At 44.4% G+C, this 27,717-nt stretch overlaps 1 protein-coding gene across 4 annotated transcripts; it reads left to right on the top strand.

Annotated features, from left to right (window-relative positions):
- The first annotated feature begins 2,139 nt into the window (after positions 1 to 2,139).
- On the top strand, positions 2,140 to 27,075 carry LOC118237175 (protein FAM219A-like). 4 transcript variants are annotated; one of them, XM_035435648.1, is made up of 6 exons: positions 2,140 to 2,393; positions 14,773 to 14,872; positions 18,213 to 18,315; positions 18,815 to 18,895; positions 21,984 to 22,038; positions 23,805 to 27,075. In XM_035435648.1, exons 1-6 carry the CDS (start codon positions 2,334 to 2,336, stop codon positions 23,958 to 23,960), a joined length of 555 nt encoding a protein of 184 aa, XP_035291539.1. In that variant the 5' UTR covers positions 2,140 to 2,333; the 3' UTR covers positions 23,961 to 27,075. The 4 variants fall into 4 exon arrangements, with proteins under 4 accessions (XP_035291539.1, XP_035291538.1, XP_035291537.1 ...); XM_035435647.1 differs by having other exon boundaries at positions 23,802 to 27,075; XM_035435646.1 differs by having other exon boundaries at positions 21,984 to 22,059.
- The last annotated feature ends 642 nt before the right edge of the window (positions 27,076 to 27,717 follow it).

Genomic DNA, 27,717 nt, shown 5'->3' with positions numbered 1-27,717 from the left:
TTCAAGCATTGGGACCAAAAAACTGTTCTTATAATGTTGATCGATTGGGACGCACCCATCCTGTTAGAGCATGCTCTGTTTACAGCTTTTGGAGACGAGCCACAGGGGGGCGCTCTTTGCAACACGAGAAACCTGCTGATGGAAACTCACCCTTCCTGGGAGATCCTGTGACCAGCGACGAATCAGGAGATGTTCTGCAGTCGTCACCCGTTCCAGGTCGCTGAGTCAAACCGTGCGTCAAACCGTGTAGAGAATCGGTGCTTTATCAGGAAAATGTGACTGTTTCGCATGTCAGAATTTCTCAGAAAGTGTGCTCTTCTGGCTCTGATCAAACTGAGCCACTGAGAAATAAGGTGAACACTGACTGTAAGCGAAGGCCGAAGATGGACCATGAGTATTAATCGGGTCACGAGAAGAAGAAATCGTTATAAGTTCAGAGATGAATGACTGCCGGTCTGACAGAGACAGACTGCCCCCCGTGGCCTGATTTTACAGCCGATGAAGCTGAAAGGTCTGCCATAATTATTTTACTGGTAATGGTCTTGTGTTTGTTTGACTTTGGACAGAAATGAGATCATCGCTCTCAGCCCTTTGACAGTACATGAATAATAAAAACAATCCCCTGCAGACGCCGTAAATTCTTATTGTCCATCAGGTACTGTGTAAAGATTTTACTGTTTAATAAACGTTTGGTCATAAAAACCAAGCCATGTGAAATAACAGAATAGCAAAAAAAAAAAAAAAAAAAAATGATAACAAGAATCTCTTTGATCATGAAGAGATAAAATAGCCTGAAATTTGGACGCAATTAGAAAAGATGTGATCATAACAGTTTGCTAAATACTGTGTTTGCATATATTAGGCCTATGTGTGGATATGTGGATGTTTCATAAGAGGAAGCGATGCTGGTTAGTAGATTTATATTGTGTCATGGTGCTTTACACAGTGCGCTGCTGCTTCTGAAGCTTCTGACAATATTCAGAGGACAGCGGAGATGGTTTGTAGCTGTTGAAGTCCTCCGGCTGTTGAATCAATTTTCTGCACTGGGGAAGACACAGAACATCAACAGGATATCACACATGTTGCCTGAATACAAGCATGAAATTTAAATGCAAGAAGAAAATGACCCTTTAGTTGTACTTGATGATGACAATGTGACTAATTACTCGTTGCAGTCTCTGTGCCTTTTGGATCACCCTATCACGTTTAAGGATGGTTCACCTGTAGGGGTCCCGGGATGGAGGCGTATGACATTCCACCTAAAAACAGGTTGTCCTTGAGACACCGCGAGTAACTGGTTCACTTGCTGTTTTTGAGTTTATGCATCAGGTCACGTTGTATCAAAATTCCATTAGACTGCATCAGTGCATGTGGGGAGTTTAAATCAAATGAACAATCTTCTGTATCAGAATCCCAAATGGGCAAAACAGATGGGTAACCATGGCAAACCGCTCCATTCTCTACCTCATCAGACAAACACTGAAAATGCTCACAGAATCATGACAGCCATGTTGAGATATTAAACTCAAGTTTAGTTTAATTATGGACATAACTTACTTTTTTTGATATTAGCTGTATATAGTTAACTGTCAAATCAAATCAAGGGCAGAGATTCATGTACTGTCTTATTGTCCAAAAACTATAGCCTAGTATATAAAAAAAATAATTTCTTGTTAATTTCAGAAAATACTATGCTTCAATAATGCTGTTCTTGATTTGCAGCTATTGTCAGCACAAACTTTACTCTGGGTGCATGAACAGCAGTACTTGGTGACTTGCTTGTGGAACATGCAAAGATTAATGTTGCAGGAATGGAACGTTGAACCATGGCAGACGATATGTGAAATGTATTTATCAAGTGATACACAAATACAGATTTCATAATGAAACAAAGATTTGAATTTACACATACACATAATACATACTATGTGATTTGAAATTCAAAACGAACCATGTTTAAGCCCATAACAATAATCACTGAGCATATTATTATTATTATTATTATTATTATTATTATTTAGTCGTTACACCACCGTTGCTTTTGGGTTTAATTAGATGGTACTCTCATGAATAAGTAAAAAGGCTAAACGCGCGGATTGGTAAAATGCTGAAGCCAAGCTGTGGTGAGACTGGAGCTCCCGGACCCGGAAGTGGGATGTTGAGTCACCGCCTGGTCACCGCTGATGCTGGCTGGGATGAAGCTGAACGGAGAATTGTCGATTCTAGATAATATTTAATCTAATCTAATTTGTCTCTCTGCGTGTACAATATATATTTAAAGTAAATTAGGAATACAATTGAGTGTAAGTCCATAGAAGGAGTGCGCCGTCAAAATGATGGAGGAAATGGATAGATTCCAAGTGCCTACAGCTCAGTCTGAGATGCAGCCTTTGGTGAGTGCAATATTTCTGGCTACGTAGCGTGCTTGCTACGCACGACCGATACATTTCTATATCTGTGGGCTATGTGAATGTCTGTGATTAAGGGATTTTTTCTGGTGAAAAAACCCCACATCAATAAATTATTTTTTTTAGGAAAGTCTGTTCGATGCTCAAAGGTAGCTGTGTTGTCCGTATTATAGTATCGACAAAATTATAGTTAGAAATCATGCCAGTGCAGCGTCTCATCAATGTATAAGGGCTGAATAAAAATAAAATAAAATAAACACATTTTATATGAAAACAGTAACTCCCGCAGTCCTTGTACAGGGTGAGTATATTTCATTGCTGGCGACCCGTGTGACCACGACGGGTGTTTTTTTGCGGAGCGAAGCAGTTGATGCTGTCTCCCTCTCAGACATTGTTTTTCCGTAGATAAAACAAGTAAAAAAACATTGTAACCTCGTAATTTCAAGATGCTTGTAGGATGACAGGTGGGATTTGTTGCAGTAAGGCGCCGAGGCCTCGGAGATTTATCTTAATTGTCATCACGCTGATCTGAAGCAGACTATACGCGCATAGGCGGTGTCGGTTTCAGATAAGCAATCCGAACGAGGGATGCTGGAGGGCGGAGAGCGGTGCTTGTGCTTAACTGGTGCTGTAGCCAGATTACTTCATAATGCGGAGTCTCCGCAAAGATCAGCTTTCTAGTCTATCCACCCACTCCCTTGCATTTTCCTTGCGACGCGTTGACGTGTGTCTTCTGCGGTTGTGTTTTTAAATTAAACCGCATACATTTTCATTGCTCATATTGCTTCAGATATACGCTGTTCAAAATCTGAAACAATGAGACGGGGGAAGTAAATTCATATTTACCCCCAATTTTGTCAGGGCTATCCGGTGGGGACGCTGCGATTCTGCACTAACAAATTCAGCCTTGTTTTATTCCAATATGATCGGACTCCTTTGGAACGGCTGGGCCGATGGTCCGTTGGGAGCGCAGGCCTTGATTTGGTGACCGGTCACCCCTTTGGAGGGGGAGGGGGGGGGGGGGGGGGAGTGATGATGATGGGGGTCCTGCCTCTGTCGGCGTCTTCGCTCTGTTTTCCATAATCTGGACGTTCCTTCCCTTTTGTTCTTATATTCTGTTTCTGAAAGTTTTCCCATGCAATGCCACCACAGGATTTTGTTGATGCACATGGTAATGAGAATTCGACCAGTTGCATGGGATTTTTTCAGGTTTGTTTGATATCAGAAGCAATAACCTACATTTATATTTAAATGCTACAAGTAAAAGACAATGCTGAATCCCACGTTTCAGGCTGCACGTTCTAGAACCAATCCAGTTTTTTTGATTTTTGCAGGAACCCGTGAAATATGATACACTGCTATATAACAGATATAACAAAAGTGCCCCCCCCCACCCCCACCTTTCATCCTGTTCAGAGAATAATTTTCAGTCCAGCACCTTGTCATTCTGGAAGTGGAAAATACTGGGTAGTCTGCAAGTATCACCAGCAAAATAACCTGTCAATGTGTTCCAAATCACAGGGGAAGGTGAACTCAGCGCCTTATAAAGAGAAGCATCGGCTGCTAGTGTGCTCACAGAGGCAAAAGGATCACATGCGCACATCCCTCAGCTTTGATGTCACATGTCATAAAGCTTTGCTTATTTAATTTAATTTTTTTTTACCTTCGCCAAGGTGACACGACCTTGAGCCACAAGGCCTTCCTAGACGATTTACTACCATCCCGACGCTTGAACATTAGCCCACGCTGTGCGCCGGCCTTAAGTGCAGACTGTCAGGTGTATTGAATCTGACACAGCAGGTGCTGTGGATCTTGTATCCAAAGCATCATCTCCAGCATGGCACACTGATATTACTGTTATTGTTCTGCTATGACAGCTCTAGTTCCAATCCGATTCGGTAATCATGCACTCAGTTCATTTTATAGCAGTTTTCTGCTTTCAGATGTAAGATTTGTCTATATATGAGCATATTTTTGTACACGTGTCATAACAGTGATCGTTGTTTAAATGGGGACTCGGGTACCGTTGAAAACTGGATTTGTTTGTGGTCCCAATTGGCTGGTGAACATAATCACTTAATCTTGTGTGAGCTTGTGAGCGCAGTCCGATACGTGAGCCTGTTTGGATTTTCAGCTGTTCCACCCCAGCAGCCTCTCTGGTTCTTTTAACCTTTTCTGTAGCCTGTGAGTTAATTTGCACATTTGAATTTGCATTGTGGAGGGTTAATGGGAGGGGAAAAAACAATGTCCGTTTCAACAGCGTGGGTTTGGTAAGCTGCTAACTAAACAGTCGAGATCAGTGTGTTTGTTTGGGAATAGCTGTGCAGGTCTCACGTTTGTACGTTCAGTTCTCAGGTGGGTGCTGCTGTTTACTTTTGACCCAACTACTTTACCTGAATTATTTCAGTAAATATCCACCTGTATGAATGGATTTTATTTGACCAGCTTAAGAAGTGGAATGAAGAGTCTGATGAGCGTAGAAATCGAAACAGAGTTCGACTCGAGAAGTTTTCCTGCTCAACTGAGGCGGTCAGAAGACGTACAGTACACACTGTACATATTCCGTTTCAGAGCGAGCAGGGAGAGGAGGGTGGAGCGGCGTTCGCGCTGTCTTTCCGCATCACAAGCCTGGCTGGCGAAACCGATTTACGAACCCGGAGAGGACTTTGACATCCCTAACCTTCGCGCATTGTTCCGGAAGCAGCTGCTTTCCACCGAGACGGGGGAAGAAGGGTGGCGGCGTCGCCCGGCTGAGCTCGTCCTGTGAAATCGGGTTAATTTGCCTGGCCGACACCTGTCTCTCAAACGTGCTGGGCGCTAAGGCTCTTTTAGGGAAAAAAAAAAAAAAGCCTGTTTCTTAAAATGATATCAGCTGCGGGCAAAACAGTCGCCTGTTGGGAGCGCGGAGTCTGTACCGTTAGCATTCTGTCTGGTGTTTCTGCCGCTATTGAGAGATCCTGTACGGGAAATTGAAGGCATCGGTATTTATGTATTCCGTTTAAATGAAAGGCGTTTGTGTGCAAATCAGGCCGCTTGCGAGAAGCCTGGTATCGGTGGCGTGGCCAAATTGTCAGAGCGGAAGACGCGTTCGCGGTTTCGCCGCGCTCACACCGGGAGTCTCGGGGTGTCCGCGAAATTAATTTATGCAAATGTGAAAAAACGTCTGAGAAATAAACCGTTTGATTGTCATTTCCTTTTTGCACAAGGCTATATTGTGAGAACGGGCCCTTGTTTTCAATCTGTTCAATTACAGACAGTTTCACAAAGCTTTTGCGGAGCTAGGATTTACAATGCGAGGTAGTGTGTGTGTGTGTGTGTGTGTCTGTCTGTGTGTGTGTGTGTGTGTGTGTGTGTCTCTGTGTGTGCCTGTGTGTGTGTGGGAGTTTTTTAGGCAGTGTCTTTTAAATGTTATCTACTGTAAGCAGCGAGCTATGAATCTGAATATTGTCTTGCTGATCTAAGCAGGCTCATTTGCGAAAACTTCACTGGGGGAAGGGGGGGGGAGGAGGGCTCATCAGCACGATGTGTCTAGTTTTGTCGAGTCGTGAGTTTCTGCGCCGAAATTGATTGCACGGGAAGATGGCATGCTTCGGAGGTGATTCATGGTTCCCCACGGCCGGCCAGCTGACCGCTGCTTCAGCTCGGGATTGGCCGAGGGCGGAGGGGTCCCGCCCTTCGCTGGGAGGATGGCCCTTTTCAGCCGCGTCAGCGTTCGAGCGCCGTGATTCGTCCCGGGCACGAGGACTCATAAGGGCACCTCTTCCTCTACATCGTAAACAAGCAGAGAAGAAGAAGAATACTAGTAATGTTAACTATGCACATTGGCTCCCATTTAAGAAGGTTGGCTTTAAACATAGTGAGTGTTAAGTGAGGATTATGATCCCTGTGATGGGCGGAGCGACATTGTGCTGTCAGTCACCAACTCGCATAAACCATTCAGAGGTTTTTAGGTTTTACGGTTCATAGCAAGACACTATAGTCACTTCAGTAAGGATGACTCAACCCATTCTGTGGTCCATGTATTCTCATTCTCTCATGGCTGTTCACTCTATTCTCCTTGGTAGAGAGACACCAACTGCTGCTTTCAAAGAATAGTGGCCATAGTCCTTTGGACCAGAGATCTAAACCTTTGACGAGTAGGTTTTTTGGGGGTTATTATTTCTTTTCTAAAAAAAAACTACTTCAGTGTTCTGTCTCTTACTTTCAATTACCAGTAGTGATTGTGACATCAACATTGGAATGTTCAGTTAAGAACATTCTAATCACTTATTTGTGATCTTACTCCATAAAGGGTTAAACTTTGTACATTGTCTGCAGTTAGCAGACACTCTTATCCACAGCCAGTCACAGAGCTTGCCCTCTTTTTCACGTGCGGTCCGTGCAGCTGGATATTTACGGAGGCGGTTCAGGTTAAGTACCTCGCTCAAGGGCACAGCGGCAGTGTTCCGTCTGGGATTCAAACCTGCGACCTTGGAGTTACAAAGCCCTGATCATTAGCCTTTCCGCTACACTGCCACCCGCTGAGGTTATTAAGTTAAAGTCCAGGGTTACACACATACGGTCCAGCCCACACTGCCACCACCGCATCCCCCCCCCACCCCCCTCCACCTTGTGTCCCTGGAACATTTGTTCCGGCACAATCTCTAGATCTGCGAGCGTGTTCATGTGCTTCCACCATATTGTATTTAAGCTGCTTTTACCTGAAAGAAGGTGTTTTGGCTTCCGGCCAGTTTGCTTTGTTTCTGAACCCTGGTGTGCTGCCCAGGTGACCAGGCCTCGCACCTGCATTCCACTGGGGTCCCAGACAATAGGCACCCGAGCTTGAACTCATAACAGTGATAAGGATACGGCTGCTGATCTAGGATCAGGTTTCCCCAGTCCAAAGCCCAGCCTGATCTGTACTATGGGCTAGAGTAAAACTGATTTTGCAGCAGGTCACTACAGCATTGCAGCATTGACTTTTTCATTGCAACATTGCAGCATTGCAGCATTTCACTGACCGTCCTTGTTCTGAAATGATGCACAGATACAGCACGTTGTCCACACACTTCCAGGAAGTGCGACTTCTTCCTTTGCGTCGTTTGGTCGTTCGTTCAGTCGAGCAATCACTCAAGCAAATGACCAAATGCGGCCTCTTACACAGAAGAGGAATGAATACATTAGCGGGCTGAGAGCATTCTGATCACATTGATTAGCCTGTCCTTCGCTAAGTATTGGCTGTTTTCGATCACCATGGCCCTCTTGTGTCTTTCTGACACAGTGTGGTCATAGACGGCTGGTCATTGGAAAGAGTTAAGTCAGGCAAGAGATCAATTAGCAGGTCGTTACACTCCGGGAAATGCGAAGTCAGCCAAAAGGAGGCCTCAAGGCTACCACTGAGAGACAAAGGTTTCCCGAACCTCGTAAACGTCTGTACCTACAATGAGCTGTCAATCGCCGACCTGTTAGAATCCACCGAATCGTTTTAGCCGTCAAGCAGAAACAGTGGGTTCAAATCGGCGAGTCAATCCACGCGGATTCCGGTAACCTTGCCGACCCGTCTTTGCACAGAACCGCGTTTCTCAGAAAGCTGCGGTTTTCTATTGGATTTCACGCTAATTAGCCCAATAGACATGCAGACAGAGTGTGCGTTTTCGAAATGAGTCTAGACCCAGCTGTTACCAGCCGAGGCTCCTTTGCATTTCCCGTCCCTGTGATCTTCCTTCCCCGACGCTCTGCAGACGCTCTCAGTTTTATGAGGGCGTAATATGCTGGGCGGTGCCTGGAAGCCGTGCGCCCGGGCACCAATGGTAGGTTCAGTTAAGGTTCACCCCCTGAACAGGGGTGTTATTCACTCTTATACCCTCTGGCCAGCACCGGGAACGCTAGCCATGCTAAAATGTCCCTTGCAGTAAGGGAGGATGCATCAGCGACCCGGCTGCAGACTTTTTGATTTACGGCTACCTGCGGACGGCTGCCGCTTTCCCCCCTTCATTACCCATGGTGCCGTTCTCTTATCCGGCCGTACAAACTGTTCGTTGTCCAGTGCTCTGCCTCGGTAACACAGAGGGGAGGGGGGAGGGGGGAGGGGGTGGGGTTCATAACACAATTTTTTTAGCATTGAGGCTAATATGCTAATAACCCCAGCCCTCCATTTCCCGAAAGTGGAGATAAGGAACCCCTGGAGGGAGACATTGATGTCCTCTTTCTTCCTAGATTGATTTGTTTTTTCTTTTTTAAAAAAAAGGTTTATCACTCGTTCATCTGAAGGCCTGCCAACGGCTTATCAAACCTGACATATGTACAGCCTCCGGCTGCATTTGTTTAATGCAGATAAGTTGTGTTTGCAGATTTTTACACACATATTTGTGGTGTGTGTGCGTGTGTGTGTGTGAGAGAGAGAGAGAGAGAGAGCATGCGAGAGCGAGACAGAGAGACAGAGAGTTGTAACATCATCAGAACAAAGCATCTATTTGTTAAAACATTCTGTTCTGTTATATGTTCTATATAGTTTTGATGGCTAGGTAGGCTAGGTGTTTGGTCTCACGCTCTTGCATGCAGTCGTAATGCTGAATGAGCTGGAGAGAGTGATGCCAGCCTCGCCCTGCCCGTGAGCCCCCAGGGCAGGAGGGCCTGTAGCCTGGCAGCCAATGCTCCGTCCCCCAGAGACATGTACTGAAGTGGCATTCACTGAAGGGCCTGGGGTTTATTTATTCAGTAAAGCCCCTCGGAAGTGCCTGTGACTGGCACGTGCTTCCTCGAGATGGTCTCCCTCCCCCCTTTCTCCCTCTCTCTCTCTCTCTCTCTTTCTCTCTCTCTCTCCCTCTCCCTCTCTCTAACCCTCTCTCTCTCCCTCTCTCTCTCTCTCTTTTTCTCTCTTTCTCTCTCTCTCTCACCCTCTCTCTCTACCTCTCTCTCTCTCTCTCCCCCTCTCTCTCACTCACCTTCATTATAATTCATAATAACACAAGTAGTGTATGTATATCTTGTATTACAGAGAACATCCTTCCTATCTCTTTTACATCTTTTTGTTTTACATATTTTTATGAGCTAAAATTATAGGGAGGTGGGTAACTGACTGGTAGAAATATTAGCCTATATTACGTCCTTTTTACTAAACATGTTGACTCAAAGCTACAGAGCCGCGAAAACACAACAGTCTCTTAATCACAGATGCAGCAACACAGCCATAGATAGTGTCTTTTTTTTCCTGAGTTGAAACCATTGTGGTTCTTGGTTATAAGGAGAATCGGTTGGAGGTGTTTTCCCTTATGTAAGCCTTGCTTTAGGAGAAGGAGGGCACTCGGTCACATGGAGCGCAGAAGGAGAAAAACAAAGAGCCTTCAGAATCAGAGAAACTCCGAGGCCTGATCTCAGCTTGCTGTCATTTCCCCTCCAAATCTGTTGTTGTGAATAGAAGAACAGCGAAAACAATAGCGTGCGTGTGTGTGTGTGTGTGTGCGTGTGCGTGCGTGTGTATGTGTATGTGAGTGTTTGTGTTTGTGTGTGTATGTGAATGTTTGTGTTTGTGTGCGTGTGTGCGTGCGTGCGTGTGTGTGTGTGTGTGTGCGTGTGTGTGTGTGTGTGTGCGTGTGTATGTGTATGTGTATGTGAGTGTTTGTGTTTGTGTGTGTATGTGAATGTTTGTGTTTGTGTGCGTGTGTGCGTGCGTGCGTGTGTGTGTGTGTGCGTGTGTGCGTGTGTGTGTGTGTGTGTGTGTGCATGTGTATGTGAGTGTTTGTGTTTGTGTGTGTATGTGAATGTTTGTGTTTGTGTGCGTGTGTGCGTGCGTGCGTGTGTGTGTGTGTGCGTGTGTGTGTGCGTGTGTATGTGTATGTGTATGTGAGTGTTTGTGTTTGTGTGTGTATGTGAATGTTTGTGTTTGTGTGCGTGCGTGCGTGCGTGCGTGTGTATGTGTATGTGAGTGTTTGTGTTTGTGTGTGTATGTGAATGTTTGTGTTTGTGTGCGTGCGTGCGTGCGTGCGTGCGTGCGTGCGTGCGTGTGTATGTGTATGTGAGTGTTTGTGTTTGCGTGTGTATGTGAATGTTTGTGTTTGTGTTTGTGTGTATGTGTGTGTGTGTGTGTGTGTGTGTGTGTGTGTGTTTGCCTGGGATTTACCACTGACGTGAGCCAAAAAAAAAAGCCTCCGTTTCCAGATATCGCAGTATAATTCCTTCATTTGCCTATAAGCGGGTGAGTGCATGACTGTGTTACAGAAGGATCTTGGAAGGATCCCAGGCCCTTGAGCAAATCCATTACAAATCCCTTCAGTTTATCTCTGTCTCTCTGCCCGTGCATTAAAAACTGTTTGTGTGAAGAAGTTTGTTAAATTGTCAGCGCAAATTTTATATTTCAGTTTAATTCCACCTGCATTATCTGAGTTCTGCTCCAGGAAATCGAGGTGCTGGCCGGTGGACTTGACTTTATTAATCCTCAGTAAACTATTAAGTACTTCAGTAAGTCTGAGAATGAAGATTCATTCAGTCTAATGAAGATGAAGAGTCTTTGGACTGATCCCGGAACAGTTTGTTTCCTGCTTTCTAGACATCAATGGGGAAGATGAACAGATGGAGGGGTTTAATTGGCTTTTGAAATCTGCTCCAACAGCTGAAAAATGGCATGTTAGAATGCTGTTCTACATGCTTTTATTTAACGATCCATCATTGCTTTTAAAAAAAAAAAAAAAGCATAACACTAGTTAATTAGCTATGATGTGGTAGGTGGTAAAACACTAGATTATGCCATTGAGATCCACGGCTCTACCCTACTCCTATATATAAACTTACAGACGACTGCATCACAGACAGCCCCCTGACTCCTCCCCTTAGCTATTACTGTCCTTCGGCCTGAGGCGTCCATGACATCATCTGCTGAGCCACTTGCAGGGGAGGGGTCAGCAATTACACTTCCTGCATCTTCTGTGTCAAGGCTTGGATTTGTGCCCCTGTGCCACAAGTAATGCAGAGCATTGTGGGATATCCCTTTCTTTGCAGACAGCAAGCTGACAGGCTCTGACAAGCTACATATTTAGGTGCGTAAATTACCAATAAATCCTTCCCTTAAGCTTTGAATTTGAGAAATATGACACGTGTGCATGTGCAAAACCAAGAATAGGTAGGGGCTGGAGTATGATGTAAATCTTGTGCCGACAGACAACTGAATTTGAATTTAGTTCATCTGAATTTGTATTTCAGAATTAGAAATTGTGTGTGAAATGAAGGTTTAAACCATACTGTGGGTTAGGGGATAAGGGTTAGGAATTAGGGGCTTAGGGAAGGGTGAAGGGAGTGGATTTGGACCCAGCTCTTCTCAGGTCAGCCCTGCCTGTGTTCCCAATGGAGCTTGGTAAACCCAAAACTCAAATAGGAACTCTGGGAAATGTGTGTGTGTGTATGAGTATGTGAGTATGTGAGTGTGTGAGTCTGTGAGTGTGTGTAAGTGTGTGCGTGTATGAGTGTGTGTGAGTCTGTTAGTGTTTGAGTGTGTGTGAGTGCGTGAGTGTGTGCGTGTATGTATGTGTGAGTGTGTACGTGTGTCTGTGAGTGTATAAGGGTGTGAGTCTGTGAGTATGTAAATGTGTGAGTGTGTGTGTGTGTGTGTGTGTGTCCCAAAAAAATAATTCTGTGCAGTTTGTCAAGCCGTAGGGAGTCATGTGGGAAGATAAAGGAATAAAAAAGGAGAGCTGAAAGGAATGGGTAGTGAAAGACCACTGAGGTTCTAAAGCAACAATGCGCAGATTAAGCCAGATGGATATGATGCAATAAAGCGGTCTCTCTTCTCTATGGACCCAGATAAACTGTTTTGTCTGCATCAGAATAGCAATACTAAAAATGCATCTTCTTTTTCACTGCTGTCGTTTAGGCTAAATTTCGTTTCCCGAAAAGCCTTTGAAAGAGGGCGTTATCTGTATATGAATGTAACTTTGCAAAGAAGTTGCAAACCATTTGAGGGTTTTCACCCAACTGGGAGTTTTTGCCTTATGTACTTGCTATTAGTGGGCTCAGATTTGGTGTTCGCTCTGTTTGCTCTTTTTGCTCTGTCTCTTGCCTTGCTACTCTGTAAAGCCTCTTTGTGACAGTTAGGGTACAGTCTGTAAAAAGCGCTATACGAATAAAATTGAATTGAATTGAATTGAAAGAGGAAAGCTAAGGTTTCAGGGGTTAGCCATCGCGCGGATCATTTCAGACTCAAAGAAAGATGCAGGCGAGGGAGAGAAGAGGAGTGCGTACGTGCTGCGCCTCCTCAGCTCCGTAAATCCGCCATCAGTGCGACCGCAAATGGAAACGTTCACCTGTCAGAATTATGGACAAGATTTCAAGTGATCCGTTATCGCCAAATTTTATAACTCGATGTTTTAGCGAAGCAGAGTTTTGAAACAATCCATCAGAATAGCAAAATGTCAGTCTTTATTAGCATATTTATAAACGCACAATCCCTGAGGCACCCAGAGTCACATAACTGTCCTAATAAATAGTTTGATTCATTATGTCATGTAGTCATATTCAACTAAAATGGGGGAAACAAAAAACCTTATGGACTCATATGAACTCTGTCTGTGTTGGTTTAATTGTATTTATGGTACATATCTGGAGAGAGTTATGGGCAGTGGGAGGACCCAGGGCTGTAACGCTAAGCTCAGGTAGCTCTTCCTCTGCATTGAGGCAGACTTTGTCTGGAGAACAAATTCTGATGCAAAAAAGCCCACCATTTCGTACCGCTGAAAAAAATCCATTCAGCCTGAGCACTCAAAACATAAAAGGGAAATATTATTGCATTGTGTTTGTTTCAGAATTGTCATTTGTTAATGCACAGTCAGTGCTTAGCGTCCTAATTGGATATCGCTGCGTATTATAAGAAAAGGATCATGAACAAAGAAAGAAGAAAGAGCTTGAGCTCACAGGTTTTTCAATTGTTTCTTGGAGTCTTGCTAAGAAAGCAAGAGCTCTCTACAATGGCGGCGGCAGCAACTTTTATTTGAGAGAGAGAGATGTCCATATGTTTTCAAATAGTCTTTTTTGACTGTAATTACAGTATTCCAATCAGTAGTTACAATCCCAAACATGAAAGAAGATTCTGCTAGACTTCTTCTGACACTGACAGACCTTGTCCCAAGCATCTGGCTAATTAAAAAAAAAAGAATCAGAAGCAGCTTCAAATCAAAGAACAGTTACGGCTCATAGCTGAATAGTTGTGGCAGTGCACACTGTCCTAATCATCAGTCTTTGGCTGTAGTTAATAGGTAGTCAGAATGACTGGATGTGAATATGAGAATCACAGCTCTGTGCATTCCTGGCCTTCCAGCTGTTGATTCTCACCTAATAGGGATTTGCTGCAAAGCATTGTTACAATGAATAGTGTGAGCGTGGAGGCCTGAGCATTACTAATTCATGGCTTGCCTAGAAGGAGAAGGCGAGGAATCTTTTATTCAGCGGACACTGGCAGTCACCTGGGCGTCTTGGGGAAAGATATTTCTTATTGCCGTTATTGCTTTTCCAGTGGATGTCCTCGGAGGGCTGTTTAAAAATGCATACCGCAAGCAAACGGATCTCCTGCGGTCATGTGGACGTGCACGGCGGTGGTATTTCACACAGGCGTGGGTATAAATAGTGTTGATGGGCTTTGTTGTGTCATGGACGTTCAAGGCCTACGCTGTTGAATTGGTTTACAGCAGGCGGTGCTTCTGAAGTAGCCGTAGTCAAATAGAGAGTAATTGTGGAAGCGAGCCGATGAGGGGGAATCAATGCGGGGCCTCCAGGCCTCCAGGCCTCTCTACCCTCTGCCACGTGCCAAGGACGGAAGCCTTGGGTACCATGCACAATCACCAAGGCAACAGGGTCCAGTCGGAGAAACGTTTGACTGTGGGTCCAAGGTGTTCCCACACGTTCGTTTCACCTGCTGAGTGCTGAAGCACCCTTATTTATTACCCAGAAAGCACTGTTCCTGTTAGAGTGCCTGTGGTATGGTCCACAGTGTCTACAGGTATTTGCGGCCCCTTTTCAGTCAGAAGCCAATTAAGGCTTTGAGAACAAGGCGTGTGGGCTTCAGCCAATCAGCATCTTCAATGAAATACTGTTGCTGAAACACACTGAAGATCTGGGCGCAGACTGGGTGGAGAGAAAAAACTAAGGGGTTGGGGGTGGGGGGGTGGGGGGGGGGGCTGTGAGGTTTGAAGGAAAAAGGCACAGTGCAGCATGAGTGTGAGGGGGCTTTTTAAAAAAAAGCCAAAAAGGTTTGAGAACCACAGAGTTCTATGTATTTTATTTTTAAACTTTTGGCACATTAGACTATATGTATTTTGATATACATTGAAATAAATTTTTCATGATAAATGATTTGACACATTTACGACCAGCATGCGTTTGATTTGTCCGTCTGTCTGTCCAGGACCCCGCAGCATCCTCCACCTCAGAAGGAGACTCCGATGCCAGGGAGGGGGACTCCGTGACCCTCAACTACAAACCTTCCCCCCTACAGATGAAAATCGGTGAGTCCTTCCACATGTCTTGGAAGCCCCGCCCCTTCCCTCTCTCTGTGTTCCCTTCCTGTTGGCTTGCCTGGGTGTCTGTCTGTCTGTCCAGCTTTCTGTCCATCTGTCTGTCTGTCCTCGTTTCTGGCCTGTGGAATTCTCAAGGGCAACTTTTATCAGCATACATTTTACTCATTCCTATAATATAATGCTGGTTTTTTTACCTCCAGGTACTTCACATAAGTAAAGAAAATGCAATATGTACATGCAAAATATTGGTTCTTTATTGTGTAAGCATTCAAATGAAGACATAATCAACAGCACAGGCGGCTGTTTGTGCATTTTATGTTTGTAGGAGGAATCGCGTTGTGAAAACGTGGGCCTGTTTGCCTGGGGTCATAGTAGAAGCCGAAGCATTTACAGCGCTGTTCACTCCTGCTCTCTTAAGCAGAGCAGAGCCTGCGGATTTTAGTTTCATCCAAACATCAGCGACAGAATCAAACCCGAGAAAGCAGCTGACTTACCCACGTAGTCGGCTGCGTCGATCGATCAATTAAACGCGGAGCGAGAGGAAAAGCTGGTGAACCTGGCGCGCCCGCGGGGCGAGAACGAACAGCTCCAGACTGCAGAACAGCCAGTTCTCCTCACGGCACCCTTTGTGTTACGCCACCGTGAAAAAGCTCCACGATAGAAATTCTGCGGCTGAGAAAATAGAGAGGGGGGGTGGAGGGGGTGGAAATTTTTCCCACAGGTCTATGATTACATCGCTCACAGGGCTTTGATGCTCTGGCTGAGGACCTGGGGTCGGGGGGTCCACTGTTTGAGGAGCTGCCGTCCAATCAGCATCACTTCCTTCACAGAGCAGTGTCCCTTCTGTTTCAGCACCATGGACAGGGCTTGGGTTTGCATCATACTGACATACTGACTGATCTCGATTGGCCAGGAAAGTGACAGTGACGTCATGCAATCCACTTCAGTCAGCAGTGACAGTTGTAAGCCTTTTAAGTCAATTGAAATTAGTAAGTAAACTTAGTTTAATAAATACAAATGGTCTCCTCCAGTCATCCTCCAATAGAGCTTGTACTGAGGAATTTAAATCTGTCTTTTTGTATTGAGAAATTGTATAACCACCGGCTTATGTATTTACATTTTAATGCATTTGCTTTTAGTTATAATGATTTTCTGTTTGAGCTCGCATTGCGATTTGGTAGATTGGAGTATGACTCTTTTGTTTACAATCAATTTCACACTGTGTGCTTGTATTTATACTGATTTATTGTTTTGGGATGTACTGTCACGTGATTATTGCTTTTCGTATCGTGCCATGTATTATTTATGATTTACTGTCTTGCCAAACCTGCTGCTATCTTGGATCAGGTCTGTCTGGTAAACAAGACAACCTACATAAATAAACAACAGAAATTAATTTGAAGGAGCCAGGGCTTGTTCACGTAACGAAGAGAATTACCTGCCTTTATTGGTTAGCTGCCTTTATCTGAACCTGTCCTCTGATGTTTGCAAGATTTGCCTATTTAAATAGGAACTTTAGTAGCTGATTTCTTAGCTTCCCCTGATGATGTTTTAGCAAGGTTATCATTCGTTTTCATTTAAAACTGACATCTGATATTTGTTATAACAAACGTGTTATCCATCCTCTTACTCTTTTAAGGATTTAAAGGATTTCATTGGATGGTTGTTCATAAAACACGCACAAAAAAAACACATAAGAAAGTAGCTGAGGTGGTTGTATGCTGATGCATGATCCTTTCTAAAACAGCTAAGCTGAAATGGCTTCTGGGCCTTCAGCAGTTTAAAAGTTGAAATGTTCTTGGCTCCTCCTTGTGTACCTGAATGGCAGATGCCACCCACAGACGGGGCCTGTGCATTGTGAGCAGACAGTTCCAGAGGCACCATGTTCCCAGTGTCTGGGTCCCTGATGATGATTAATGGGATATTGGCTCCGCACGGCTTCTGCAGCACCGCCGGGACCCGTCCAATTCCGTCGCAGCCCCGGTGGTGGCCCCGCCCGGGGCAGGGCTGACCCGGCCAATCGGTGCTCGGGGATCCGTGAAGAACGCTGAACGCTGCGGCGGTTCAGGTCGTTATGTCTCAGTGACATTGCTCGCAGGGGACTGAGGACAGCTATCGAGAGCCTGTGTCAGGATCAGCTGTGTATGGCCAGCACACTCAGATACTGTGTGTGCTAATACGATAATCCTGTGAACTCCAACTGTAGTGTCTGTAATGATTGTATTACATTACATTACAGGCATTTAGCAGACGCTCTTATCCAGAGCGACTTACAGAACTTTTACATAACATTTACATTGCATCCATTTATACAGCTGGATATATACTGAAGCAGTGCAGGTTAAGTACCTTGCTCAAGGGTACAACGGCAGCGTCCTACTCAGGAATCAAACCTGTGATCCTTCGGTTGCAAGCCCAGTTCCTTACCCACTGTGCTACACTGCCACATATGACTGTGTATGACTGTGCACATAAAGTAACATCATAGTTTCAAATGGAGAGTGCTAATTAGACCTGGTTATCTGGTGGAGATTGATTTCTTGTTAAATGGGAGAGTGTAGATTCCCTTCCCTATCCCCCAAGTCATTTGTCTTCTTGAAATTAAAACACCTCTAATGAAAAGGCTGGTTTGGTACGTGCTTGTTCAGTCTGTTTCGGGTCTTCAGTAGCTGTGTTTCGGGTGCGTTTGTCTTTTGTTTATATGCTCTTATCTCAACAAATGTATGTACTGAACACTAAAAACACTAAACAGCGACTGCAACAACATCCACTACTACTACTACTACCACTACCATTACCACTACTACTGCTACTACTACTACTGCTGCTACTACTGCTACTGCTACTGCTACTGCTACTACTACTACTACTACTCCTGCTACCACTCCTGCTACTACTAATAGTAATAATCAGTCAAGCAGTGTCTTCAGCATGGTATAAGGTAGATTATGTCTCTGTATTAATAATGTCACAATTGGTCATCATTCGTTGGCTCTGATATGGTGATAGCGCCTCTGGGAATTGGGAATTAAGTATTCTTAACGGATTTCAGAAGAGGTAACCATTAAAATAATAATATCAAAATAAAACATTGAGAAAAACATGAGTATGCAAGACGTTTTTAACAGAGTGAAAATGCTGATGCTGCAGAAAGTGGATTGCGTTTGGCAACATCATGAATAAGGTGATGCCTCACTTGATCCTCTGGTTTTTTCGTTTGTTCGTCTTGGATAGCCTGGTGCATAGAACTTTGGGCTTCTCTCCTGTGGGAGGAGACATGGGTGGCTTGGGCGGCGTTTAAAACCCTGTTCTGTTTCCCGATTGGTAGAGAAACAGAGAGAGCTGGCCAGGAAGGGGTCCCTAAAGAATGGCAGTGTTGGCAGCCCAGTCAACCAGCAGCCCAAGAAGAACAATGTAATGTCCAGGACACGGTGAGTCTCGGGCCAGTGCAATATTAGATCTAAATAAAAATGCCCATATTCAGTATTTATTATCCTTAATATTTGGGCAGTTATCTGCGAACCATGGCAGTTTGTACGTAGTTTATGCACTCTCACTGTATGTATTCTCTTTCTTTTTTCTATTAAAATATTTATCACAAAAAACAGTAATGATGGTAATCCGACCAGTGGATATTCGTTATAAATGAAAGCATAACTTTACTTGTCAGGGTTACTCGTCTGTCTGAGTTATTTTCAGAGAGCTGAACATGTTAGCTGTCACTGTTGAGCAGAGGAATTTTAACTGGCGGAAATCTGGAAAAAAAAACAAATCTATGTGTCTAGAGAAAAGTTATGTGGAATGTTATCATAGTTAGCTATATTGTTCCTTCTCTACACTCCCTACCTCAATTATCACATTTTTCTTTCTTTCATACCCCTTCCTGTCTTTGTTCATCTTGTTTTGTCTGTGACTCTTTGTCTTCCACAGGTTGGTTGTTCCTAATAAAGGCTACTCCTCTTTAGACCAGAGCCCGGATGAGAAGCCTTTGGTAGCACTGGACACTGATAGGTAGGAGCGCTTTTAAAACATCCACACACACACACACACACACACACACACACTCACTTGCACTGGACACCGATAGGTAGGACAGCTTTTTTACAGCATGTACACACACAAACGTACACACACACACACACACACACACACACTCACCCTGGAGACCGATAGTTAGGAGAGATCTTTTAGAGCATTCCCACACACACACACACACACACTCACCTCGCCTCCATCCATCAAAGTCACAAGCTCCATGGCCTTATCGGAACACTCCGGAAAACTTGAGACTGAAGTCTGAAAACATAGATTAATACAATTTAAATATCAATGTAATAGTCAGTGAGGCACTTGCTAGATAAATCACTCCTTCCGAGTGCAGTGACACGGTCCATGGTCCTGAATCAGATGACCTTGACAGTGCTGACGCCAAATAATTAGCCATGCCGTCACACAGAACGGGAGGGCGTTCGTTCCGGGCTTGAGGTTCTGGTCCAAAGTTACGGTCCTGAGTAGGGGGGGCGGGGGAAGCAATCAGACCCCCTCGCTGACTTTTCCTCAGGTCACTACCTAATAAAAAAAAAGAAATGCTCCACTGGCTAATTGCTATCCACAAGCAAATTGCTACCCTGGCTCCCCTGGCTCTGTCCCCTGAACAGGCCTAACCACTGATCAGGAAATTAGCAATTCATCACACCTGTAATTACATCTCAGCTGTAGCACAGGGGGACTGTTTTTTAATCACATAACGGGTCAGGCAGGACTGGCATCTGAAGCTAACAGGAATGTCCCTTTGGGGAGCGGGTTTGTAAATTGGGCTTTTTTTTTTTTTATTTGCTCCTAGCACTGTGACTGATCTTAAAGAGAAGGAGCACTTTCTTTGTTGATGAGGTGAAAGATTAGAAAAACAAGAAAACCAAACCAAGGAGTAAATGACTTCATTAGATACGGTTGTAGTTTCAGCTGAAGTGCCTTCAAAGTTAAGTAGAAGTCAATCTCTCATACAGTTGTCTTAGGGGGTTTCGCTGAGATTTAAACTAGTGAGAAACATCTTTTTTTTTTAACCCATTTTATAAGGTATTTCTCATGGTTGTATGATGCTGATTATGCATGATCTTATATGGACAGTGAGTGGAAATCTGAGATGCAATATTTACGTGCTATAATAATATTATTATTATTATTATTAAGTGTCATTGTCAAATCATAATAATATGTTTATGTAGCACCAGTCAGAATTTCAACTTACTGTGTAGCATCTAAACCATCCCCAGGTGCATTTCCTGTCTGTACTGAGCTCCATGTGTAACAGACTTCACTGTCCCGTCCTTCAGGGAAGGGTACAATAGTCATCCCCATTACTGGGCTAGAAGCACTCTGTTTGACTGCTCCAGAGGTTTTCAATGCCATCACATGCGGTCCGGTGTAAGCCGGACTAGTTTAAGGAAAGGGAAGTGCTTTTTCTACCGGCATCAAATGAGCTGATTGGTCAGAAGGCCAAATCAGCTGCCCAAAGAGCACTTCCCTGCCCCCTCCCGTGGACAGACGGATAGGGGACAGGGCTGCAAACCGCGTGTCACAGCCTGGGCCGTGATTCGATTGGACAGAACCTGGATGGGTTAGGCACAGGCAAGGGAGCTGCAGCCAATTAGTGAGGTGCGGTTGCCGGGCCTGTCCTCCGGGGGCAAGATTAAAGGCGGGATTAGGAGAGGCTGCTCGGTGTCGTCTCTGCTCCACACATCAGACTGTAACAGATGTGTCACCCTGAGCTGTATATATCTCTCCCTCTCCCTCTCCCTCTGTCTCTCTCTCCCTCGCTCTCTCCCTCTCCCTAACCCTCTCTCTCTCTCTCCCTCTGTCTAACCCTCTCTCTCTCTCTCCCTCTCCCTCTCCCTCTGTCTCTCTCTCCCTCGCTCTCTCCCTCTCCCTAACCCTCTCTCTCTCTCTCCCTCGCTCTCTCCCTCTCCCTAACCCTCTCTCTCTCTCTCCCTCTCTCTAACCCTCTCTCTCTCTCCCTCTCCCTCTCTCTAACCCTCTCTCTCCCTCTCCCTCTCCCTCTCCCTCTCTCTAACCCTCTCTCTCTCTCCCTCTCCCTCTCTCTAACCCTCTCTCCCTCTCCCTCTCCCTCTGTCTAACCCTCTCTCTCTCTCTAACCCTCTCTCTCTCTCCCTCTCCCTCTGTCTAACCCTCTCTCTCTCTCCCTCTCCCTCTCTCTAACCCTCTCTCTCTCTCTCTCCCTCTCCCTCTCCCTCTGTCTAACCCTCTCTCTCCCTCTCCCTCTCCCTCTCCCTCTGTCTAACCCTCTCTCTCTCTCCCTCTCCCTCTGTCTAACCCTCTCCCTCTCTCCCTCTCCCTCTGTCTAACCCTCTCTCTCTCTCTAACCCTCTCTCTCTCTCCCTCTCTCTAACCCTCTCTCTCTCTCCCTCTCCCTCTCTCTAACCCTCTCTCTCTCTCCCTCTCCCTCTCTCTAACCCTCTCTCTCTCCCTCTCTCTAACCCTCTCTCTCTCCCTCTCTTTAACCCTTTCTCTCTCCATCGTTACACAACATACTATTTGTCCATACTGCAACACACAGAAACCCACAACTACACACACACACACACATACACGCACAAATTCAAATGCAAATAAGTGAGCACGGCAACGCACACGTCTACAAGTATCAAAACACAAGCTCATATAAAGAGAAAAACGTGCACACAAACATGGACACACCCATTCGCGACACATAGAGGCATGTGTGCACATATTCACGCATTCCTATTAATCCCACGTTTGATGTGACTCTTGTATCTATGCTGACTTACAATCAACTGACTTACGATTACATGAAGGAAAAGGTAGAAAAGCACCTCATCTCTGAATGTTCACATTCACTCACTGTCATCCCCTGTATAAACGCAGCACTGTGTAAATTCCTACTGTAATAGCTTAGCGTACCCATAATGCGTCCGAGAGCTGTAATTAGGCTAGAATAATCCTTTACTGACTTCTTTACCTGATGTGATCGCCACGTGCAATACCTCAGCCTGCCACTGTGTGATGCTGTGGTTCGGTGATGAGACCCAGGCGCCCGACTGACCCTCTCCTTGCCTTTCAGTGACGATGACTTCGACATGTCCAGATATTCCTCGTCAGGATACTCCTCGGCCGAGGTGAGATGTCTGAGGGACCAGGTACCTATGCACCCCCCGGCCTACACACCTTACCTTCTGAACGTCTCACAGCGAACATTAACGCCATTCACCTTCAAAACGTCTCGCCTGTGACCTCACACAGCTACCGTTGCGATTAATATTATTCACCTTCAAAACGTCTCACCTATGACCTCACACAGCGACCATTGCGATTAATATTATTCACCTTCAAAACGTCTCACCTGTGACCTCACACAGCGACCATTGCGATTAATATTATTCACCTTCAAAACGTCTCACCTGTGACCTCACACAACGACCATTGCGATTAATATTATTCACCTTCAAAACGTCTTGCCTATGACCTCACACAACGACCATTGCGATTAATATTATTTACCTTTAATAAGTCACACCTGTGAGCTCATACATCGTATCCCTGCAATCAACATGACCATTACTTACCTTAAAGTCACAACTCATGCAGTATGCCACTGCCACAAATGTTGACGTTACTTACCTGTAACTTCAGGTAAGTGATGTTACATAATCTTACATGAAGTGTAAGCTTACCGTTAACGCTGACAGTATTTACCTTTGACACATTGTATGTAGAGCCTCATACGCCGTGTTCGCACCGTTAATGCTAACGTCGCTTACCTTCAAAGTCGTGCCTGTAACCTCGTACACGGTGCCGTTGCCATAAGCACTCAACGTGAATTACCTGCTACGCCTTTGCGTTTGCATCAGCGACCCCGCGTGCGATTTACTGCCGCCGTTATCAGCAACATGGCTTGAACTCCGAGGACATGCCGGATAATGGCCTCGTATATAATGTAATTCCTGCTTTATAACCACATATGCCGCCACAGTTAACCTATAGCACGTCTGCGTTCATTACCTTTTATGTTAATGCGACTTTAATTGTCATTTACGTTAGCGTACGCCACAGTTTACTGCCACCGTTAATTAGCGCTAACGATAATTGCCACATCGCTTCAGCGTGTCACGTGCTCTGCCACGCATACCACGCAGTATAACACTGCTTTAATGTTCACGTCGCTTACGTTCACCACATCATAAAGAAGGCCTTACTCATTGCAGCCATTTGTCTTGACATTACCTTCAGCACGCGAGACCCATAATGATGTGCAAAATGTTGGCAAGGTGAACACGGACAGCGCCCCTTTTTGGTTTTGTAAAACAATTTTGTTTTTCATTTCACTGTCCGTTCATCTTGCACGTTCTGCAATGATGCTTTATAAAGAAAAATCTATTCGCTTTTTATTTTTACGCATTTTTTTTATATGAGCACAAATGTGAAAGCACTAATTCGGATATTGATTATGCAATGTTGAATTTCCTCCATAAGATCATGTTATCATGTGGATTAATGATGTGTGCTGTGGTATGACAGCGTTAATGAGACTGACTATGAGGCGGCTGGGGGTATCGGTACCATGGTAACGCCTTGGCTCTCTCCTTCTCCCTCTCCCTCTCCCTCTCCCTCTCCATCTCTCTCTCTCCTTCCCTCCCTGTCTCTCTCTCCTTCCCTATCCCTCTCTATCTCTCTACCGCTCCCTCTATATCTCTTTATCTACTTTCTCTTTTCTCTCTCTCCCTCTATATCTCTCTCTATACTTTTACTCTTTCTCTCTCTCCCTCCCTCTCTCTTTCCCTCCCTGTCCCTCTCTATCTCTCTTTCTCTGTCTCTCTCTCTCTCCCTCCCCCTCTCTCTCCCTCTCCCTCCCCCTCTATCTCTTTCCCTCTCGCCCCTGCAGCAGATCAACCAGGACCTGAACATACAGCTGCTGAAGGACGGGTACCGGCTGGACGAGATCCCGGACGACGAAGACCTCGACCTCATCCCCCCCAAATCCGTCAACCCCACCTGCATGTGCTGCCAGGCCACCTCCTCCACCGCCTGCCAAATCCAGTAGCCCTTTCCCTCGTCCCACCCCCCTCGCCTACCCTCGCCCCACCCCCGCAACCCCTCCCCGCCTGTCTGCAGTGAGTCCCCCTCGCCAGCAGGGCGGCGAAACAGCGCGACGAAAATTGTAATATTACGATGGTGATGAAGATGACGAGGCAGGCAAAAATAGAAAGTTAAATGCCAATATTTAAAAAGGGGGAAAAAAAGTAAAAATACAAAAAAAAGAGAAGTAAACAGCCATTGCTTCCTCCTATGGTAGGACATGCGTGTGCCCCCTCTGTGTTTCAGAGCGAGGAGGAGCCAAACCAAGGGTAGCCTAGGCAACGCCCTCACCCCGCACCCCCCCCCCCCACCCCCTTGCCAACAATGTGATGTCGCTGGTGAAAAATAAAGAACTACACATTCAATCTAGTTAAAGCTAGAAAAAAAACATAAACAGAAAATACAAATGATACATTTTATGGAGTGAATGCTGACATGATGACAGCCCACTGAGTAGACTTTTCTTCTTGTTTTTGTCCCCCCCCCTCCACCCCTTGTCATTTTAAATTTCAGTGTGATTGTGTATGTGCTTAATGTAAAGAACAGACATGCTGAGATTAGGAAGGCATCTCACTGGGGCAGGTACAAGAGAGGTACAGTTAAACTGATGACCGATCTCCCCTCGGTACTGACTGGCGGTATCCCGGGGATTGTGGGAAATTTGCTGGGTACTCTCGCTGTATAGCATTCTGAAAGGCAAGTGGGTTTTGTTTCCTTCCTTTCTATTTAATGTTTGCCCTTGATGGGTCCTTCAAAGACAAATAGACTGTAATGGGGGTGAAGTATGTAGAATTAATTGAGCACTTTTGAATGCTTTGTCTAAATTTCCAGGCTAGCACACCGAATGGATACACGCACATGCGCACGCACGCATGCACACACACACACACACACACACGGGAATCCCAGTGTTCTCCAATTCTTACTTAAAATGGAGCAATGTATATATCAGAATTAATTTTATTTATTTTATGATTTTTTTGTTGTTCATAGAGTTTTATTTTTTATGTTGACTCCCATTTTGAAAAAAAGGTGGTTGCAGGTGTGACGACTATACCGGCTTTTTTGAGTCACTGTGAGAGGCCAGGAACTGAGGTTGCTCCTAGGGATCAAAAAAATAATAATAAGTATGTGCTTCTGTGACTTTTGGAAGAAAAAAGTAAACAACTTGCGTACAACATTGCATGCTGTGTTGTAGCCCAAATCAAGAACCAGCTGCTATTAGCAAATAACAAATATAAAAACCCTTGCTTTTTTGGTCATGTTTTTGCACTCATCTGACTGTTGATACATATTTACATTGCACACGGTGCATTGTACTGTGAAGATAGAAAGATAAATGTTGTTTTGTGAGCGTTGGGCTACAGGATGTTCTAGGACACTGGAAAAACTGGAGAGTAGTGTACTCAACTTGTTTACAGGGGTGCAATGGGTTACTTCATCCCCAGCTGTTGTGTAGCACCCACATTACTAATGATAGGAGCCTGAGCATTGAGTAGCCAGACAGTTGCCCACTGTTACTCACTGTTTCAGTGCTTATAGTTCACCTTACTGTAAATGGCTTACACACACGCATACACCAGGACGCACACAAACGCACACTCGCGCACAGCCTCCAATGGTAAGGAAGAAATAGGAATTGCCATTAAAATTAAAATTTCAAATTGAGATTTTGAAATGTATGATTACTGTATATGTGAAGCGGTCATTTCCTGCCTCTGTCTTGTTTATTTTTTTCTGTTATTCAAATGTTTAAATATCGAGCTGACACATTGACAGGTTTGTCTTAGTTTCAAACAAATGTTTCGGTTTCGGTTCGTTCCTCTTCAAGATGAGGATTCGTGCATTCTGATACTGTACATCGTCTTTGAGAAAAGAATGAGAGGTTTAGGTTTCCCCTCCAGGTTTGTCCCATTTGCCCCTCTACACTGTTAACCAGGCAAATGAAACTCCCTCTTCAAACACGGATTTGTTGCATGGGCAGTTTTGGTGAGAGTTAACGGTCTTGTTCATTTTTGTTATATCTCTTCAACACAAAACATAGTTACTATGTATCAGTTCCCAGCTGTGCTTTGTATTTATAATTTTGATTAATGTACATATGTATTTTAGATTTTTTTTTTAAATATTAGATATGATACTGAATTAGGCTGGAGGAAAAAAAAAAACATCCTTAAATTGTTCCTTCTTCGTGATCAAGCGACATGAAATAAAATAGAGAAATCAAATGGATCACCTTGCCTAGTGGCCCTGATCCTGAAGCGGGTCTTGGAGACGGACATAATATTGGTCTCACCTTGCTGGTTTGCCATAGAGCAATGTGTCAAACACAACCTGACAAAAATTCAAACGAGAGAAACTCCTGATGGGAAAGTGCGCCTTCGCAAACCCGGTGATGAGTGGAGCTGAGTGTGTTGTCGATCACTGGTGGAAGCCAATCAAAAGGCCGCTTTCAATATCTAAGCAATTTGATTGGTTTTAGACCACAGATATTGACATCACTACCCCAGAATTAAATGAGAACGAACAAGAGCCAACATGCCTCTTTATAACATTTTCAGCCTGACATGTCTACTCATATGCAGTACTGGTATTTTGCCTCTTTTGATATGTTGGTTTGTTGTCTTTAATTTTAAACTGTTAAATGTACAAGCACATGCCAGTCCATCTAATTAATAGGGATGTTGTCTGGGTTTTTTTTTTTCTTCTTTGGTTTGTTTTAAAATGCAATTAATACCCTCCCTTGGCACCTCACCTCAACATGATAAACTTTCACTGATTTCTTTTTCACTCATAATGCACTTGCTCACAGCTTTGAATAAGTTTGCGGTTAGAGTATGCCTTAAGTGATGAGTTTTATAGAACTTATATTTATTGCCAGTGGTATGTTTTAATTTATTTGAAAGTTACATTGAAAAAAAGTATGCATTTTTTTAAAACATAGAAACACACCAATTTTTTATTATGATTACTATTACAATAATTATGAAGATGTAAACATTTCCATACCAGTATTTAACAATGTTATTGTTCTGTGTAGTGTAACATATCAAATAAAAACAAGACAAGTGGAAATGTCAGAGCTTGTTCATCTCATTTTGTACATGAGCACCACACTTTGGGAGAGCAGTATTGTGGTCTTAAACTGGAAGAACAATTGCCCAAATTCAGTCGACATCTGTTCTTATCTGTGGCTTTGATTTAATCTGTATTTGTCCCTAATTTATACTTACAGCTAAATGCGAGATGTTCCATTTTCCTATTTACAAACACATTTTGACAAGTTCATTTTCGTGATTACTGATCTTACTAAAAATCTATTTGGGCAGAAAATTACTATACAGTTTAATTTCCAGTCAAAGTTAAGGACAAACAGCCATTGAATCCAGGCGAATGACAATGCCACCAGACACACACTGGGTCCATATAGGAATGGTTTTGTGGAGAACAGTGTGGGGGAACTTGACTGGCCTGCACATGGCCCTGACCTCAACCCCATCCAACACCTTTGATAATAAACTGGAAAGTCAACTGCGAGCCAGGCCTAATCACCTAATCAGTACCCGATCTCACTAATGCTCCACTGGCTAAAAGGAATCAAATCCCTGCAGCAATGCTCCAACATCTAGTATAAAGCCTTCCCAGAAGAGTGGAGGTTGTTATAGCAGCAAAGGTTGAACCAACTTCTATATTACGCCCATAATTTTGGATGAGATGTTAGA

Source organism: Anguilla anguilla, chromosome 10 (assembly GCF_013347855.1).
Source record: "Anguilla anguilla isolate fAngAng1 chromosome 10, fAngAng1.pri, whole genome shotgun sequence".
NCBI classification, from domain to species: Eukaryota; Metazoa; Chordata; class Actinopteri; order Anguilliformes; family Anguillidae; genus Anguilla; species Anguilla anguilla.
This window is presented reverse-complemented; position numbering and strand designations above follow the sequence as displayed.